Here is an 18,916-nt window from a genome sequence, read left to right as displayed (position 1 = left end):
TATTTCTCACGTGGCTGCTAAACCTCCACCAATGTGGTTCTAATCACCACTTGGGTAAAGTGCAATAACTATTAAATTGAAATGAGAGGCACAGCTTGGAGCGTGCAGAAGGCCCTGGCCAAAGTGCTAACTTCTCCCCAGCTGCTGGAAAGCTGGGCTGTGGAGGCAGAGTGTTCAGTCCTCTCATAAACCAGCTCAATCTTAACTTGGAGAAGGGGGGAAATGTTGAGATCAGCTAGAGGAGGGGTGGGGGCAGAGAGGAACAGTGGCTCTGAGCAGAAACTCTGGGTTTCCCCTGACCTTTGCAAAGATGTTGGTGTTTGGGCAGAGGTGTCTGGGTGCACTTTGACTTGGTGCCTGTGCTGACGGGATGGAAAAAGTCGTTGGTGGGTGATTCTGGCCTCGAGCAGAGCTGCACAGGTCCCGAGCTGGATGGGGATGTGACTCAGAGCCGTGTGGTCAGAGACTCATAGAATCGTGTAGTTTGGAAAAGAACTTTAAGAGCGTCAAGTGAAACCATTGACCCAACTCAACCAAGTCCTCTGCTGCCCTGTGTCCCTCAGCACCACATCTCCACGACTTTTCCACACGCCCAGGGATGGTGATTCAGCCACTGCCCTGGGCAGCCTGCTCCAGTGCTCCACAACCTTTCAGTGAAGAAATTTTTCCTAAGATCCAACCTACTAAGAGCCAACCTAAATCTCCCTTGGCACAACCTGGGGCCATTTCCTCTTGTCCTGGCACTTGATCCTGCACTGACTCCATTAATTAGTGGTAGAAGAAGGACCCTGTCTCATGGGAATGTTCTTGTCAAGATGTTGCTGCTTGCAGTGGTGAGGAGCTCCCTCTTTGGCCAGAAGCAAAAAGAGGACATGAGGACATGTCCCCAGGGATGTAGTGGAGAGGAGCTGGGTGTCTTGCAAGGGGAAGGGCAGACCTGGAACCACTGGAGGGGATTCTTGCATCTCCACACATGAGACCTCTCCTGGCACCAGGAGCTCATCCCAAACCTGACTTCTCCAGAAGCAATCGGATTGTTCCTGGAAAAAAAGAAAATTAGGAGAGCTAGAACCTCTCTGCTGGGAGGTCAGGATGAAAGAGTTGGGCTTGGGCAGCCTGGAGAGGAGAAGGCTCCAGGGAGACCTTCTGGTGGCCTTTCAGGACTTCAAGGGGCCTGTCAGAAAGCTGGGGACAGATTCTGAGCAGGGTCTGTTGTGGCAGTGCAAGGGGTTATGGTTTGAAACTAAGAGGGAGATTTAGACCAGATAGAAAGAAGGAATTTTTGCTGCAGAGGGTGGTGAGCTCCTGGCCCAGGCTGCCCAGAGAGGTGGTCGCTGCCCCATCCCTGGAACCATCCCAGGGGAGGTTGGCCAGGGCTCTGAGCACCCTGCTCTAGCTGCAGATGTCCCTGCTTCCTGCAGGGGGTTGGACTGGATGACCTTGAAAGGTCCCTTCAACCCAAACCCATCTATAATTCTCTAATTCTTCCAAATCTGCTCCTTGACAATTTTAAAGCCAACAGCTGATCAGTTTTAAGGTTCTCCATACACCTTCAGCATCCCCCACCAGTAGACTGTTTGGGGTGTGACTATTCCAGCAGGTTCTCATGGCACATCAAGTTACCTGCTAATAGAGGTACTTCATCTCAGTGGGTTGTGTCACCTCTCTCTAAGTGCCTCATCCTCCATCCAACATCGTTAGCTAATGAGCAGAGCTGCTCTTGAGTTCTGTGCCATCCTGAGAGCTCCTCCCACACTGGAAAGCTCTCAAGGCCAACCATTTCTACCACATTTTCTGCACTTCCCCATGTTAGCTGGGACAGAAATACCACGAGAAGAACATCTGACCTCCCCCATTCCATTCCCTGTTCGAATGGGAAACGCAGGGGAGGAGAAACACAAACATTGCAGATAACAGCAACAAGAAAATCCATCAAACTTGTTCCCAAACTGCCAAATAAAAGGGTCAGGCAGAGTTAATGAGGGGAAAGCTCTAGGCTTGGTTTTATCTGAAGGAACATGGCATGCAGTTCTTGTTATCTCTTTCTCTTCCAGAATTTAAAGAAGCATTCTCACTCTTCGACCGGACTCCCAAATCCGAGATGAAAATCACATACGCTCAATGTGGAGACGTCTTGAGAGCTCTGGGGCAGAACCCAACCCAGGCTGAGGTCATGAAACTGCTTGGCCGACCCAAACCAGAAGGTTGGTGTCCTCCTCTATGTTTGTTTTGGGAAGAGATCGCTCCAAGAGTGATTTGTAAAGCAGGTGAAGTCTCCGTTTTCTGGTGGATAGTTGGTTGTGAGGTGAGGAGGGATGTGGAACAGCATCTGCAGATCATTGGAAGAAAAGAAATTGAGGTCAAAAGTGATCTTGCTGTCAATGTCATTGTCCCAAATTTAGGGGAATGAATTAATTGAGCTGCCCTGTGTATCGTTGTGTTTGATAATGACAAGTTTTTGCCATTATTATTTTTTTTGATAATTAGGCTCTCAATCAACAACTACAGTAGGTCAGGATATGGCAGCGCCAGGACAAGGAGTCACATGGGGACAAAATGCCCTCTAATGACCTTGAAAGGCAAAGACTGAGGAAAATGGGATACACCACCCTGGTCCAGCTTATTCCCTCTGAAGCTCCTCTCCCAGTATGATTTTAAACATCTCTGAGTCATAGAACTGTGAAAAAAACCTGAGTTTTGGTTGGGAATGAGCTTCCTGTCTTCTGCTTGGTTTTGTGCTTCTTTGTCGTATGGAACAGCCTTGGGAATCTAAAAATGGGATTTTTTTCATGATGTTTGTGTATGTTAGATACTAGGAGGTATCTATCTATCTATCTACCTATCTACCTACCAACCTACATCAACTACCTACCTACCTACTCCTCAACTCTCTCAGAATCCACCAAAACTTTCATTTCCATCCGTGTCTTTGTAGAAATGACCTCCAAGATGATTGACTTTGAGACCTTCCTGCCCATGCTCCAGCATATTGCCAAGACCAAAGACACAGGCACCTACGAGGACTTCGTGGAGGGTCTGCGTGTGTTTGACAAGGAGGGAAATGGAACAGTGATGGGGGCTGAACTCCGCCACGTTTTGGCTACGCTGGGTAGGGTGAACCTCTCTTTGTGAAGTTTCATCTCTGAGATCTTTCCCATACAGCTTGTATCATGGTGGGTAACTTTTGTGGAGAAAATGACTGGGCAAGATTTCAGGTATCGCTTTGTCCTCAGTTATAAGACTAAAAAAAAGTTCTTTAATCATGTCTAGAGCAATCCTCCTTGTGAGGAGCAGCTGAGGGAGCTGGGGGTGCTGAGCCTTGAGCAAAGGAGGCTCAGGGGAGACCTTCTGGCTCTGCACAGCTCCTGACAGGAGCCTGGAGCCAGGGGGGGGTCGGGCTCTGCTCCCAAGGAAGAAGTGGTAGGACAAGGGGAAACAGCCTCAAGTTGCCCCAGGGGAGGTTTCAGTTGCCCCTGAGGAACAATTTCTTGCCCTGGAGGGTTGCCCAGGGCTGTGCCAGGCTGCCCAGGGCAGTGGTGGAGTCCCCACCCCTGGAGGGGTTTCCAAGCTGTGGAGATGTGGGGTGAGGGACGTGGTTAATGATGACTTGGCAGTGGTTGGTCAATGGTTGGACTTATTCCTTTATGCCAGAACTCAGAGATGGGGAAGTGGAATAATATGAGTAGCAGGGCACACATTTGATTTGATTTGATCTTATCTTCATTTTATTTTATCTTCATTTATGTGATTTCAGATGAAATCACCCTCAAATTTCTCATTTATTTTTCTGGAACTCATTTAATCTCATCCTAAGTGCCTAAAAATCAGAGTAAGGGGATGGATTGGACTGATCTCTGCTCAACCTCTGAAGCCTTGCAGGCAAATAGACACCTACTATTTAAATAACCAAATGAAATGGAATGGATCACGACCCAAATCAGAGATCCTGAGTATGACCTTGGAATTTTCCTGAACCTTGAACTCAGAGGTAAATTAGATAGTGACTTAAAGAGTTTTCTTGGTGAGGACTCAGATAAAAACTAAAGCCTTCAAGGTCTGGCACGTAGAGGAAGCTTATTCCTAGAAGAATGAGCGTGTGAACTTGATATCATGTGGGTTTCCATGCTCACTCTCTATTTTTGGTTTTCAAATCAAATATTCTCAGTTTGCAAGTACAAAAGCAGCTTTCCTAGCAGTCAGCACCACAAATTAAACTGCAGAGAAACTCTCCCCTTCTTTTCTACCATTTTCTTGTAGATTCTTTGGTTCGTGGATTCTCTTTAGAAGTGGCCCAGGTACTGACCAAGCATTTTGCTTTTCATCCAGGTGAGAGGCTGACTGAAGAAGAGGTTGATAAGCTAATGGCTGGTCAGGAAGATGCCAATGGCTGTATCAACTATGAAGGTAGGTTGGACCACTCCAGGCTGAGCAGTGCTCATGTGCTGGAAGGTTTTTGTTCCAATTATCCTGAGAAAGTTTAAATCCATGGAAGATCTGGAGCAGGATGGGTGCTTGTCCAAATTTTAGCTTCTCAAATTCATCTGAAATACATTGTCTTTTGGTGGTTACTTGTATCTTCCATAGCTGGATGGCCATGGTCCTTTCAGGAGGTGGGACTGCGTATTCCTATTTTGTTTGTCTTTTAAATTACATTATTTTTTCTACCTGCTCCCACAGTTCTTTGTGAGCTACACATCCCTTTTGAGAATTCCCTTCAAAAAATCCCTACATTTTCCTTCAAAAGCTCAGCAAAAACTACCCTTAGCATCCTCTTTGGCGTGCTAAGAATCCTACAAGACCTTCCAAAGAGCTTCCCTTTTATTCCAGTGCTATTGTAAAAAGCCAGAATAATGTTTGGCCACGAGGACATGGACCGTGGTACTCTCCTTCATCTTGCAAGTCTCCATGCTTCAGGGTCTTCAATAAACCCAAAATATCTAGTAGGCATCATGGACACAAACTTTGATACAAGCTGAGTCCTTCTGAAGGTTGACTGTTGACTGGCCATTGCATGGTCTTGCTGATTTAGCTGGTCTGTCATATTTATTGAACTTTTTATGACTCTTTAGGTTGGTGTTCTCTCTTTTCTGTTTGCAAATATCAGTTATCTGAGCTCAGGGGAGCATTTTTTACAAGCCAGTTATTGGTAGAAGTCTGTAGGTTTAGCCAACCCAAAGGACTCATGAACTTAAACTCACAGCATGGGAGGTTTATTGGGGAGGAAAAAATATTTCCTTACTGCAAAACCTTTTTTTCCTTTTCCTTTTGAATTTTGAAATTATAGATAATGAATTCATGAACTTAAACTCACAGCATGGGAGGTTTATTGGGGAGGAAAAAATATTTCCTTACTGCAAAAGGTTTTTTTCCCTTTTTTTGAAGGGATTTTTGAAGGAATTTTGAAGATATAATGAATTTTTTTTTCTTTTAATGGAGATAAATGGAACCCAAACCTTTTAGAACCAAAAGCTTAATTTGATTTTGAAATACCTTCTTTCTTTGTAAACCTGAGTTTGCTGGAGAGCTGTAGTCATGATTCCTGGCTTGGTGACCTCCTGTGGATTCTGGATGTTCTCTCCAGTGCCCCCTGACTTATCACAATCATACTGAAGTTTTGAAAGCCTTGCAAGATGAGGGTCCAGAGTTTTTCATGGCTGTAAACTTTGGAAAGCCAGTTCCACAAGGCAGCTGGGTAGGGGATTAAGCTTGATGGAGGTGTGTGTTCATTTCCACTCCTCTGCACCCTCTATACATTATCTTAAGGACTTAAAAAGCATTTAGCACCTGGAATCTAGAATTAAAAGTGGTGATTTCGTCATTGTATCAGAGGCAGCAAGAAGAGTGAATTTTAATAACAACCAAGCTAGGACATTACTGAGTTCAGTGAAAGGGAATTGATAAATGATCCTTCTCTTTCTCTTGTTTCCAGCTTTTGTGAAACACATCATGGCTAACTGAAAGCCAGGTGAGTCTCTTCTGTCCTCTTTCTATATCCTATTATCTTGGTTTGGCATCTGAGACAAACTTAAGGATGTGTGACTAATCAAAGGGAGCAAATCTTTTCAGCGTGCTGTACAAAGAGGTAGGACAAGACTGAGTAAAACCTTCATCCCATGAAGTGCACAGAAAATCAATGAGCTTCCTGCAGTTGTCTGGTAAATGTGGGCACCTTTATTTTAGAAAGCCAAAATAATGTATCCTAAAAGGATCTGATTTCCCAAGAACACTCCTTCCTTTATGTTCATTCCTTTATGATTGACTGGAAGCTTCAATGGATGTGTATTTTCCATGTCCACTTACCAGTCCCTGCTCCTAGACATCTCCTAGAAAGGCAAGGAGATAGAACTGAGCTGATTCAAGAACATGTAGGCAAAAAATACAAGGAAAAGTAGATAAGAAGGAGTAAATCCACACTTATGGTGCTGAACCTGCACTAGGAGGATAATTAATGGCCTGCTATAAATCTGTCTCCCAACATCTCTTGACAAATGGATTGGTTTTCCAGTAAAAGACATGAGCTTTGTCCAGCACATCTTCTGGCTGTATTCAGTTGTGTTCTCCAAACCACAGCACCATTAAGGGTATCGCTGTCTCGCCGTGGCAAATGAGCTGAACTTCATTTCCAGCATTTTCTGGTCACTTTAGTCTTGTATTCCTGGAAAAGGTGCCTGCTGTTTTCAGCTGGCATTCACCATTATTTATCTCTCTTCAGTTCTTGGGGAAGATCTGACCTGAGAGTTAACCAGCTCCATCTATTCTTCAAAGTATCTGATAAACTGGGAAAAGCAGTGGCTTCCTTCAGAATTGTGCTGGTTATTTTAGAATTTGCTTGGTTTGGGGTTTTGGGGCTTTTTTTGGTTGTTTTGTTTTGTTTTTCCCTTGTGCTTTGGTTTATTTTTCTACACTGTCCTGACCAGGCCTGGCTTTGTTTTGCTTTTGGAGCTGACATTGTCCCAGCCTACCAAGACCTATTTGTTGTGTGGTGACTTTTGATTGTGTTCACCAGGGAGTTAAGTCAGAGTCACATCCAGGTTTTTGGGGGCTTTTGTTCCAAGACATAATTGAACAAAATGTAAAAGAGAAAAAAAAGATGAGTGTTTCTTTTCTTATTACACTCCAGTTTTATTTCTTAAAGACATTTAATTTATCTGAACATACAATCAGTTTTCCAACACCAGCTCCCACTCTTCAATTCCAACTCTCCAGACTGGCCCACAGGCATCATGGGCAATCCCACAGGTATTGTGATCCTTACTTATTGTTTAGAAATATTTTCAAGCCTTAATCCCATCCTAAACCCCCTGCCATGGGAAATTCCCATTTTATTGCCAAAAGTTGTGCGATTGCTCTTTGATGTCACTTGGCACCTACGTGGTGCAGAGACAGCTGGAGCCCCCACTGCCAACTAGCTGAGCAGAGAGATGCAGGAGGACAACTGAGGTTGATTCCTGGTGGTATTGTTTCTCCTTTCTTCCCCTAATGCTTCAAAATAACTTTATTTTTAGGACGAGATAGGGGCTGAGAAGATGCTGGCCTTGGACTTCGATGTCATGGAATGTCTTCTCATTTTTCAGCCCTGATTCCCACTACAGAGCTACAAGACGTGCTGTGCCTCAAGTTATTTGGAGAAACGGTGGTTTTTGTTTGTTTGTTTTGTCTTGTTTCTTCATGGGAAGAGGGTGGCCTCCGTGGAGATTCAAGGCACTCAGGAAACTGAAGAAACTGGAATTTGAACTATGAATACCTGGGCATTGTTATTGTTTTTGTTGGGGTTCTTTTTCCAATACAAAATATAAACAGCAGTACAAAATTGTTAAGCAAGAGAGGAGAAAAAGAAAGTTTTTTTCCTTACTAAATCGATCAAAGTAGGTAATTATTTAGTCATATCCTTCCCTCCTTTCTTCCTTCCAAAATAACTGGACCTTTCTCTTTGTGTTTATTGCATTCATAAAGAAATAGATGTAACAGAGTAAGGTAGAGAAGAAACTAAACCAGTCGTATAAATCTCATGCATGCAAGAAATATTCTCAATCTTTAGAGAAAACCAGGAAAAGTAAAATGTCCAGCAATCAGCAACAAAGACAGTTTTGTTCACATGTTTCTCAGCTTTGGAAGAAAACATCATAAAGATATAAGATGTAAAAGAAAAAAAACAACAAACAAAGAAAAACAGAAGTGTACAGAGCATTTCCTAAAATGTGTCTCTTCTCCACAAGGATTATCTCCCATTCCAACAGCCTGACCTATGAAACAAGTGAAAAAGTCTTTCCCAATGCAAAGTGGAAATTGTTCTAATCTCCACATCTTGGTTCTGTAGCTTTTCGTAGTAAAACGTGGGATTCTTTGTCACCTGTTTTCCTCGTTGTGTCTGTGTGAGGGAAGGGGAAATGGGAAATAAATGCTGTTGGGAAAAAACCCCAGTGGAGGCAAAGGAAAGCTGAGAAGCGTGAAGAAGCACATGGATTAAGTTGGCTCAATTTCTGGGGAATAATAACTTAAAAAGTAAAAACAAAAAGATACATCCTTCGGGGGTGGGAAAAGGGGAAGGTGGAGGCTGATACAGTTTGGTAGGAAATAGAGAAAAAAACAATCTGACTATTCAACACTCCATTTAAGCAAGAGGTATTGTTAAAACAGAAATCTTGGAAACCTAGAGGAGGAAAGGTGATCAGTGGAACATTTGAATACCAGGATGCAAGCTGCATAGCAAAGGCTGAACAGGTCAGCCCCTCAGAGAAGAATTGCTGGGAACAAGAGAGCAGAAACTATCCAATTACCTGAATATACGAGCTGTAACAAAATGTCCTGTTGAGTAGCCACGATAGAAAACCAACAGTTAGAGAGCCAAGCTGGTGGCAGTAACAATAAAATGCTCAGGGAAATTCAAAAAGCTAGTGCTGAAGAAGGAGGAGGAAGATGATAATAGTGCCAGGAATGTCTTATATTATATCCAGCCTGGGTTAACTGTACAAAAAGGTGCAAGAAAGTGGCCAAAAAGTTGTCACTGTGACTCATGGTTTTGAAGGAACCACGTCTGAAGGATCAGTCCTGAACAGAGAGATGTGTTGAACAAGCTGTTGGTAAGGTCCTGAGGTTAGCAACCTGCTCTGCCCCAGCAAGCCAAACCTGGGCACCAGAGGTTGTCACCACCAGTGGTCCATCTCCTCCTCGGGGCTCATTTTGTGGGTGTCCATTTCCATTCTCAGCCTTGGTTCCTGTGATTTCCTAGGGCCTAGCTTGTCTTGGAGCAAACACCATTTCATAGGCAGCTTGTCTTCACCCTACTGCTGCTCAGACTTCCATTAAGGGGTCATCTTGTGGGATTGCATCTAAATCTTGCAGAATATTTCACCAGACATTCCCCAAACAACATCTATCCCCATCTGTAGATGCAGGTGAGTCTTTCATCTGGGCATATGGGTGGCATTGGCCAATCTAAGTGCAGATATCTGTAGAGTTGGTGACTCCACGTGTCCTGGGCTACAGTGCTTGTCTTATTGGCACAGATGGTGTCTGTACCACGAGGATTACACATTACTGATGGGTTTATTACTGGTTGTGTTGTTGTTGTTGCTAAAATCACAGCTGAAACCCCCTCCTCGCATGGATCCAGCAGCTGGGAATTCCACGAGGCTCAGAGCTACTTCAGGAAAACAGGAAGGGCTGGTAGTGCTGCCACTGAGCAACCAAGTCCTATGATGAAGCAACCTGAAAGGCAAAGACCAAGAGGCCAACCACAACCACCTGAGTGGAGATGCACCAGCCAGGAGCATGAGGCAGGAGAACAAGTGCAGCAGGCAGGGCAAGCTGGGCTCACCAGCAGCCCAGGGCAGGAGAACAGGATAAAAACCAGCCAGTTTCACCCCAAGTGCATTGGCAGGGCTCTTTGAGGAAGGGTCCCCAAGTCAGTCCAAAGTCCCATGTGGGAGAGGGCTGGAATTGTGCCTACTGCCTTCTGGAACAGGACATGTTATGAACTTTGTTTTCATGAATACAAGATTCCCCTCCCTTTTCCCTTCCCTTCCCTTTTCCCTTTCCTTTTCCCTTCCCTTTTTCCTTCCCTTTTCCCTTCCCTTTTCCCTTCCCTTTTCCCTTCCCTTTTCCCTTCCCTTTTTCCTTCCCTTTTCCCTTCCCTTTTCCCTTCCCTTTTCCCTTCCCTTTTCCCTTCCCTTTTCTCTTCCCTTTTCCCTTCCCTTTTCCCTTCCCTTTTCCCTTCCCTTTTCCCTTCCCTTTTTCCTTCCCTTTTTCCTTCCCTTTTCCCTTCCCTTTTCCCTTCCCTTTTCCCTTCCCTTTTCCCTTCCCTTTTTCCTTCCCTTTTCTCTTCCCTTTTCTCTTCCCTTTTCCCTTCCCTTTTCCCTTCACTTTTCCCTTCCCTTCTCCCTTCCCTTCTCCCTTCCCTTCTCCTCCTCCTCTCCCTTAACCCCAAACTAAAAAAAAAACAATCCCAACAACCTCCTATCTCAAAAATGTCTCTTAAAAAAAAACTATGTGGGCAGGAGACGTGCCAAGTTTCTAGCAGATCTTTTTATAGCAGTAGCATCTGGCTTTTTGGGAGACTCCGTGGGGAGTTTTGTTGGTGGCTTTACATCTGCTGTGGTTAAGCTGCTAATGGACTGGCTGTCTGGGCTGCTGCCTGCTCTGCTGATTTCTTCCTACCATGCTTTGGTTATTTGAGGAGTTGGAGCCTTTTGACTCCTCGCCAGAATTACAGAGTACATTCCAGCAGTGACTTGCATTGCAACACCCAGCCGTGAAGAAGGGGGTTCAGACAGAGCGAGGATATTAGCTGGCATTTCATTACCCTCTCCTTAAACCCACCCAAGCCTGGATTAGAGCAGGGGGTGAAGTGTGGATATTTTTTTTTTTTGATCTAGAAGCCAAAAAGGAAAGAGAATGCTGCAACATTTTTTTTTCAGGGGTGTCCACACGCTAATAAACAAATAAATGCATCGATAATTTAATCTGGAGGTCAATTAAAACCACTCTGCCCCTAAGTTATGTATCCCAGCATGGGTTTTCTTTCACTTCTTCATCATTAAAAAGCTATTTTTTAACCTCAACTACTTAATTGCTGCTCTGGAGTGAAAAATCAAAACGCATCATTTTGAAACAAAACATTTTTACATTTCCCTCGAAGAGCAGAATTATTTTAATTTCTTTTTTAGCCAAACCCATTGTCAAAAGGACACCTGATTTTAAGCAAGGATTTCCTCCCCAATGCCATTCCCCACGTTTTTCTTAGAACTGGTTTCAGGATTCATTTTTAACTTTGCTTGCCCCATTTGCTTTCACTGTTACGATGAGATTAATGGCCCCTGTTTGTCTCCCAACTGAAAATAAAATGACCCTAAACAACTGCTTCAGATTGGGCTACTTGAACTCCACTCAGTGGCCCAAACAGTGGTGGGCTTGGCCATTTGCCATGCCCTGAGGTGTTGCCACGTGTTCTCATTGTTTAGCAATATGTGTATCTTCTGCAAGCCCTGCTTTGAGTTTTTAGGGATGAAAATCATCTTCGTCAACTTCTAAGCTTGACAAATTTGCTCCCAGAGCCTGTGGCTTCACAGAATCATGGAATCATAGAGTTGTCTAGGTTGGGAAAGACCTGTAAGATCATCAAACTCAACCATTCACCATAGACCTTGCCTGTGTGTTCCTCCACCCCTTCACCTCCCCACCATGATAAAGCTCTGCCATGATATAAGGGGTGTCTTGATCTGATGGTGCCAGAGGTGGTTTTGGAGGAATAATGATGTGAAAATGTTTGTGAATTCCTGTTTCCTGGTAGAGTTGATCTCTGATTATATGGCAACGATCTGAAATACAGGAGTGTTTATGCAGAGGTAGATAAACTCTCTCCATGATGTTGACAACCTGAGCTATGAGTTCACCCAACTCTGTGTGATTCAGCAGAGTTATTTTTTCCCCATTTTTCTTTATTTAACATAGAAATTCCTTGGATTCCCTCAAGTTTCTTCTGTAGCCTGTGTCCATCTATCCTTCTTCTCCCATTTATCCAGTGAAGTTGTTGAAATATGTCAGCAGCCCAGCAGAACAGCAAAATGAATGTTTTCATTTACAAACCCCAAAGTGCCTGTTTCTGAACGAGCTGTTCTGTGAATTCCTTCACTTTCCTGTAATAAAAGTGTCACAGGAGAGTTATGACACATGCCCAAGATAAAAGAGAGGAGAAATTAAGAAAGAAAAGTATAGATGTGTGCAGGTAGACCTAGATTGAACTGAAGCAACTCTGTCATCTGGGACAGCACTTGAATTTGAAGCTGGGCTTCTACTCCCATGAGGAAGAATCAATGGATGCAGAGGAGTCAGCACACAAGCACATCAACAACACAGACTCACACAGAATCTCTCAGGATATGGTTTGACATTTCTAGGATGATGTTTCCACCTTGGTGATCCCACATTTGGGAGCCTAGTAGCAGATTTTTTTTAAAAAAAATTAATCATCCAACCCAACCAACCCCAAAATCCATGGTGGTGCAAGACAGGTTCTCCCCTGTGTGGAGAACTCACTGTGTGTCTTCAAACAAGCTGAAAGCTTCTGAAGAACTTCATTGGTTTAGGTAGACTTACCTAAAGACGTTGTGGTCATGCACAGCAGGTTTGGTTTGGATGGAAATCTGTCCATGGCAGTTTGTGGGCCCCTTCCGGGGGCACTCATAAACAATCTTACATGCACAGATAGTTAAAACCAGACACTATTTGGAAATCCTTTGGCAACCACCTTTCCAGAAGGCACTTTTTGCTTATGTGACATCCTTCATCACATTTGTCCTGTATTTCAAACCTCCTAGCTGCATGAGGATAGACTGGTCCACATAATGGATGAAGGTTGATCTTCATGGTGGCAGACCAGACAATGCTGGAGCACCAAGGAGGTGCAAAAAAGATTCTCATTGTTGAAAAAGTTAAAAAGATTTGCTTGAGGGCCAGAAGAAGAGGGCAGAAAGCTGTCCACAGCCCTGGGGGGATTCCTGTCCATGGGTCCTCCATCCATCCCTGCTCCTACCACTGTGGGAAACCACAGCTGTGGTCCAAAAGAGGCTTCTCCTCATCTGAGCTGAGCCACCTGAGAGCTTAGAGAGTGATGCTCCTGCTGGATGTTTTAGTTTTTTAGAGAGTGATGCGCCTGCTGAATGTTTTAGTGCTGAGGAGCTCGTTGGCTGATGGTGCTTAGTCATGTCTTAGTCCTTCCAGCCTGTTTGTGTTTTAATGTATCACCCAGCAAAGAAACCTTTAAAAAACAAGAAGAAAACCCCAAAAAAAGTTCTCTTTATCCCAGTGAAAGCAACTGCTGAAAAAAAACCTCACAGAAGGTGTGGAAGCCATGACTAATTCCTCTCCTTTGCCATCTGCAAATGCAGAGGGTTGGTAAATAGTGGCAACAAAGATACTTGGAAGGTGCCAAGATGTTTCAAGAAAGCACAAACAGTCACAGAGTGAACTCCATGCCAAGTCTGCCTCTGAGACTCGAGTCTTCCTTGAAGGGAAAGGTTTTGGAAGCTAATAGCAGTTATCTTTTGGATTGCCTCAGTCCCATCTCACCTCTGTGCTGTTAGGCAGCAGGGTTTATTTATTCTTCCAGGCTACCCAGGACTGAAATGTCACTGCTGATTTTAGCCCTAAGTGGGGTCAGTTCACTCCCTTCTCCCAGGAAAGTACACCAAGGTGCTTCTAAAGCACACAAATAATTCCAGCTACTAAATCCCCATCAAGACAGTCACAGCAGCACGGGGGAAAGGAGACAGGAATGATCTCACCTAACTCAGACACCTACAGCAGGGACGTGTAGATTGGAGCACCCACCATAGTCAGCAAGGGAAAATAATCAGTCCTTCCAAGGACTACATTTAGAAGCCAAATTCCAGGTTTAGTCTGTGCAGCTGATTTATCATCTCCACAGCAGAGCAATCCAAAGCAAACTTCTGCCCAGAATCAGACCTTGAGTGAATTTTATGAAGATCTCCTACCAAAAAAAAACCCTCAGGCATACAAACCAACCAAACCAAACTTCTCCTGGGGGTTCCTGAGATCTTCTGCTAAATTTTTGGCTTGGTGGATGGAGGACATTCTTGTTTGACATGGTGGGGTGAGCTCAGGTGAGGCATTTGGACACCTGCACATGAACCCTGTGCAACCTTCTCCAGGTGACCCTGCTTTAGCAGGGGGGTTGGATGAGATGGTCTCCAGAGTTCCCTTCCAACCCTCACCATGATGGCAGTGGGTCATTCTGTGACTTGTGGCAACCCAACGCTCCAACCCCTCAAGGTCCTTCTTGGAGTGAGGGGAGTTCACAGCAGTTTAGCAAACGTTTTGAATGTCAAGTTCTCAGGAGATTCTAATTTCAGATGACTACTGAGAGTCTTGTAAGTCACTTGATGGACAGGACAAAAATGTTACTAGGAAAAAAAAAGCCTCATCTCCAATCACATCCCCAAAAACCCCTGTTTAGAAGCATCCCCAGAAGCCATCTGCCCTGCTCCAAAGCTCTCTGATGCCATCCCTTAGGGGTTGTTTAGTACTGTGAAGAGGTAGGAGTGTTGTCTGCTGCTCTGCCAGCAGAAGCTCTGAGGATAATTACACAGAGAAAACTCCTTCTTTTTTATTGGTACAGCCTGTGCAGAGAGCTGAAGCTGCCTGACCAAAGCTCCCCTGCTGTAAACCTGGTTTAACTGAGAGCTGCAACGTTTCAGAGGTGAATGAAATGAGATTAAAGATCAATCTAGTGAATTTAGGGAATAATGAGATCTTTGGCCACGTGCACAGAGGGGCTGAGGTGTCTGGCAGCACGTCTGGAAGCTTTTCATTCCCTTCACAAACATCAGGACTTTGTTCACAGCAGTGCCTGAAGAGTGCACAGGTAGAGCTGTGATGTGATGTCATGATACCTCTGCAGCCTTAAGAGCCTATAAAATCAGCTATGACCAGCATTAATTAATTAACACTGATAACTAGTGTGGCACCTGCCTTATCAACTCCCAGCCTGGCCCTGTTTCATCAAATAAGGCTTTTTTTTCTAGCAGAATGATTTGCCTCATAGCTGTAGAGCTCAGAAGGATGTTGTGGCTGCTCAGGGAGTCACAGGACACCTCAGACCAAGCTGAAGTTTTCCTCACCCTAAAGAAACAGACTGTTCTGTTCAAAGAGACTCTTTGTCCAGAGCTAGTGATATAGAGCTAGTGATAAATGGGTTTGGGAGCCCGGGAGCATCTGCTGCAGAGCACTGACACATCCACCTCGGAGCCAACTTCCCACTGCTGCTATTTAGAAGAGGGGAGAGGGATTTAAGTGATTATTTCCAAGGTCAAAGCTGGAGCCTGTTTCAGAGCCAGGATAAATACTCAAGAAATATTGGCTCCTGTCCAGACCCTCTTCTTTTTTTTCTGTACACAAGCACAGCATAAAAAATGAGATCGGATAAACCTTAATAAATAACACAGAAACAATCTCAAGCTGCCAAATGCCCAATCTGCCCTCAAAGCAAAGAATTCCAACCCCCAGAAGACAACAGAAATATATGTGCCACGAGAGACTGGTTTATAGTTTGAGCAGAAGGCAAAAATACTGTTTGAAGAAGCTGCAAGGTTGGACTTGGTTCATGGCACAGAGATTTGTGGGTGGCAAAGTTTGTGCCCTGGGCTGTGTTGGCGACTTGGTGCTGCTCCTGGACAGAGCTGAAAATACATCCACCATCTAGAAAGCTAAATAAAGTTCTCCCAAGATGAAAAACACGGCCACAATTTATGAGACCACACCAGCAGAATTGGAGCCACATGGGTTTGTGTAGAGCAGCTTGGCCTAAGATCACCCCAGGGGGATCTGAGCTGCTCCTAAAACCCACAGGGAGAAGGTGCAGGATAAAGGATGGACTCAAAATCAGTGGGTGCTTTGCTCCCAGGGATAATGTCAGAAGGAAATGGAGATGATGTTGTTGTTAGTCCCCTGGGTGGAGGGAGGGATCCATCCAGAGGGAGACCTTCTGGTGGCCTCTCAGTAAGAGGGGGCTTATCAGAAAGATGGGGACAGACTTTTGAGCAGGGTCTGTTGGGACAGGGCAGGACAAGGGTTGATGGTTTGAAACTAAAGGAGGAGATTCAGACTAGAGAGAAGGATGAAATTGTTTAGGCTGAGGGTGGTGAGCCCCTGGCCCAGGCTGCCCAGAGAGGTGGTCGCTGCCCCATCCCTGGAACCATTCCAGGGGAGGTGGGATGTGTCTCTGATCAATGTGATCCAGTGGAAGACATCCCTGCTCAGTGTAGGGGGGTTGGACTAGATGACCTTGAAAGGTCCCTTCTAACCCAAAACATTCTGATTCCTTAGTGGGCAGTTTTGGGGGCTCATTTTCAAACCACAGCTCAGACAGTAGAATCCAACATTTCTCTTCAATGAGGACATCCCACTGTTTAGTAGAGAACCCCTTTTTAGATATTATCAGCAAGAAGAGATTATGTAGATACATCTATTAGGGATGCCATTCTCTTACCAAAGAGGAGGGGTGTGGTGAAAAGAGGGTTGAGGTTGGAAAACTCTTTCATGCAAAGTGGTAGCAATAATTTGCCTGTGCTCCATCTCTTCCAGCAACTGCTCGGGGCAGATTCTGCTCTGGAGGCTTCACAGGGAGGTGGGTTGTTGGGCAGGGAGCCTGAGAAAGTCTTGTTCTCCATTTTTCTCTTCCTTTTTGCTGACTACAGCAAGAACCCATTTCCCGGGTGAACCTCAAGTCCAACAGAGATACTCCACAAACTAACAAAACCTCAGAGAGACAGGAAGTGTGTCTAGAGACAGGGCAGCACAGCCAAAGACAACAGGGCCTGAAGACACCCAAAAATGCTCCACCACCCTCTCCCCAGTGCCATCATTAAAGAGATGTTGGCTCCATTTTGGCTGGGTTTTTTTTTGCAGGAGGGATAGATGCTCAGCCTGTCCCCAGACTCCTTGGGCGTTGCATAAACAAAAGACAAATCCTTCTTCTCCTTCCCCCCCACCCCAGGGAGTGACCTCCCTCACAAATCTCTTGAGGAGCAAAAGAAATAAACAAAAAAGAGTTAAAAAAAAAAGACAAGAAAATAAAAGGATGTGGAGATATGACCAGACAGACAAACAGGAAGATTCCCCAAGGTTGGGCAGATGTTTCAGACTTGGAGGGTCTTGGTACAATCACAGTTTGACCTCTAAAGTGTTGGGGTTCAACTCCTAGCCCTGGATGAGGGTTGGCACAGGGATGATGTCCACAACCAGGCAGGAAAGCCCCTTCTGATTTGTTTTCACCCAGGGCCTGGCCAGCCTTGGGTGGGGACTGATGAGGAGATCACCACCAGGTGCCCCCACCTTCCACATGGACTTGGAGGTGGGGCAAGAAGCCACCTCTATAAGAGCTGACTGCTGGGAGGGGCTTTGCTTGTTGGAAGGTCTCCCTGACTCTTCATGGCAAGTGAAGCTCCCAGGATGGTGGGGCAAGAGCATCAGACTGGTCACCTGGATCCTTCCATCTCCCATGGTGTGGTTCTGGAGTCAGGTCACTCCCTCCTGCACACCCTGTGCTGTAAGTGGATGTGTTGATTTATTCATCCCTCCAGTGGTCTGATGTGTTGGACTTGGTGCATGGTTTAAGAGCAGGGGGAGGGCTTTGGCTGCTGCTTTGCCTGTTGATGATATTGTCCTTCCTAGTTGGGTGAATGGTCAGCAGAAGAAACTCTGGCCTTCTTTTGACCCAGGAAATATTCCCAAGCCACCAAAACCTCTGAAAGCCCCACTATGCAGGGCTCCACTGGCATAAACATGCACACATGAGTTTGTTTTAGGGTCATAAAGACAAAACTACTCCTGGTTTCACAGAATCCAGAATCCTACCATGGTAGAGATTAGGATGGACCTTGGGAGATCATCCTATCCAACCCCCTGCTCTAGCAGGATGCCCAGGATCACATCCAGGAGGGTTTGGAATCTCTCCAGAGCAGGAGACTCCACAGCCTCTCTGGGCAGCTGCTCCAGGCTCTGCACCCTCACCCCAAACAAGTTTCTCCTCCTGCTCAGGTAGAATCTTCTGGTTCCAGTTTGTGTCCAACATTTTGTACCAAATAATTTTACTTTTGCCAGTCATGTCCCCAGTACCTCAAACACATGAGTCAGGCTCTTCTCTTGCCCTTCCCACAGCCAGATTTTTCTACCTTTGTGGTCCTCTCTCTGTCTCTACCCTTTCCAAGCAGCATGTGCAGCTGCCTGGGCTGGTGGACCTGAAGGGCTTCCAAGAAACCACAGACATGCTGATGGATGCTCTCCCCAGAGCTCTTCCTTCAGGCTGAGCTCCAGTATGGGACTTGACCTCAGAGCACCCTTTCCTCCAAGCTGTCCCATGCATCAAGGGAGAAGGTTCCTGAGGAGCCTGTGGAGCACAGAGCATTTCACCTCAGGCATGAGGCTGAGTCTGCCTGGGCCAGAATTCTTCTCTGGATGGAGTTTTCACCTCAATATTCAAGGCAGGGATACTTAGTGCTTAAGCCTGAACCTAATACAGGGACAAAAGTGGAAATTCCTGCTAGAAACTGACAATGGTTCAACTCAGGAGATGTTTTCCCACTGTTTTATTTTCTTCCTGTTATTTTGTCTCCCTACAGGGACTTTCTGACATTGCCACCATCACCCTTCCTAGCTCCTCCTCCTGCTACGTGTTCTTCTGAAGGCCCTTGATTTCAGGTTGCAGGAATCTTGAACTTGACACAGGAATTTGGTTGAGAGGGCTGTTTTTTGACCTCTACAGGGTGGACAGAGGGAGTGTTTGTATTACAGACTTGTTTGCATTAAACATGACTTGAGTAGTTCTCTGGAGGGGGGTCAGGAATCAGTTGCCATAGGAGTCCCTTCCTACCTATGAAGCCCTCTGAAGGTCTCATTGATA

The 18,916-nt window shown here is 45.3% G+C and overlaps 1 protein-coding gene across 1 annotated transcript in view; it reads left to right on the top strand.

The window, feature by feature from the left end:
* The window catches only part of MYL3 (myosin, light chain 3, alkali; ventricular, skeletal, slow), a gene marked incomplete at its 5' end in the record, with an annotated part of 10,592 nt that extends 4,634 nt beyond the window's left edge, over positions 1–5,958 (top strand). The window contains 4 exon segments of the mRNA XM_008941243.1: positions 2,055–2,204; positions 2,936–3,109; positions 4,327–4,404; positions 5,930–5,958. Of these exon segments, the coding sequence (XP_008939491.1) occupies positions 2,055–2,204; positions 2,936–3,109; positions 4,327–4,404; positions 5,930–5,958 (431 nt within the window).
* Between the last annotated feature and the right edge of the window lie 12,958 nt (positions 5,959–18,916).

The sequence above is a fragment of the Merops nubicus genome, unplaced genomic scaffold, assembly GCF_000691845.1.
Source record: "Merops nubicus isolate BGI_N331 unplaced genomic scaffold, ASM69184v1 scaffold6115, whole genome shotgun sequence".
Taxonomy (NCBI): domain Eukaryota; kingdom Metazoa; phylum Chordata; class Aves; order Coraciiformes; family Meropidae; genus Merops; species Merops nubicus.
Note: the sequence above shows the minus strand (reverse complement) of the source record. Positions and strands in the feature narration are given on the sequence as shown.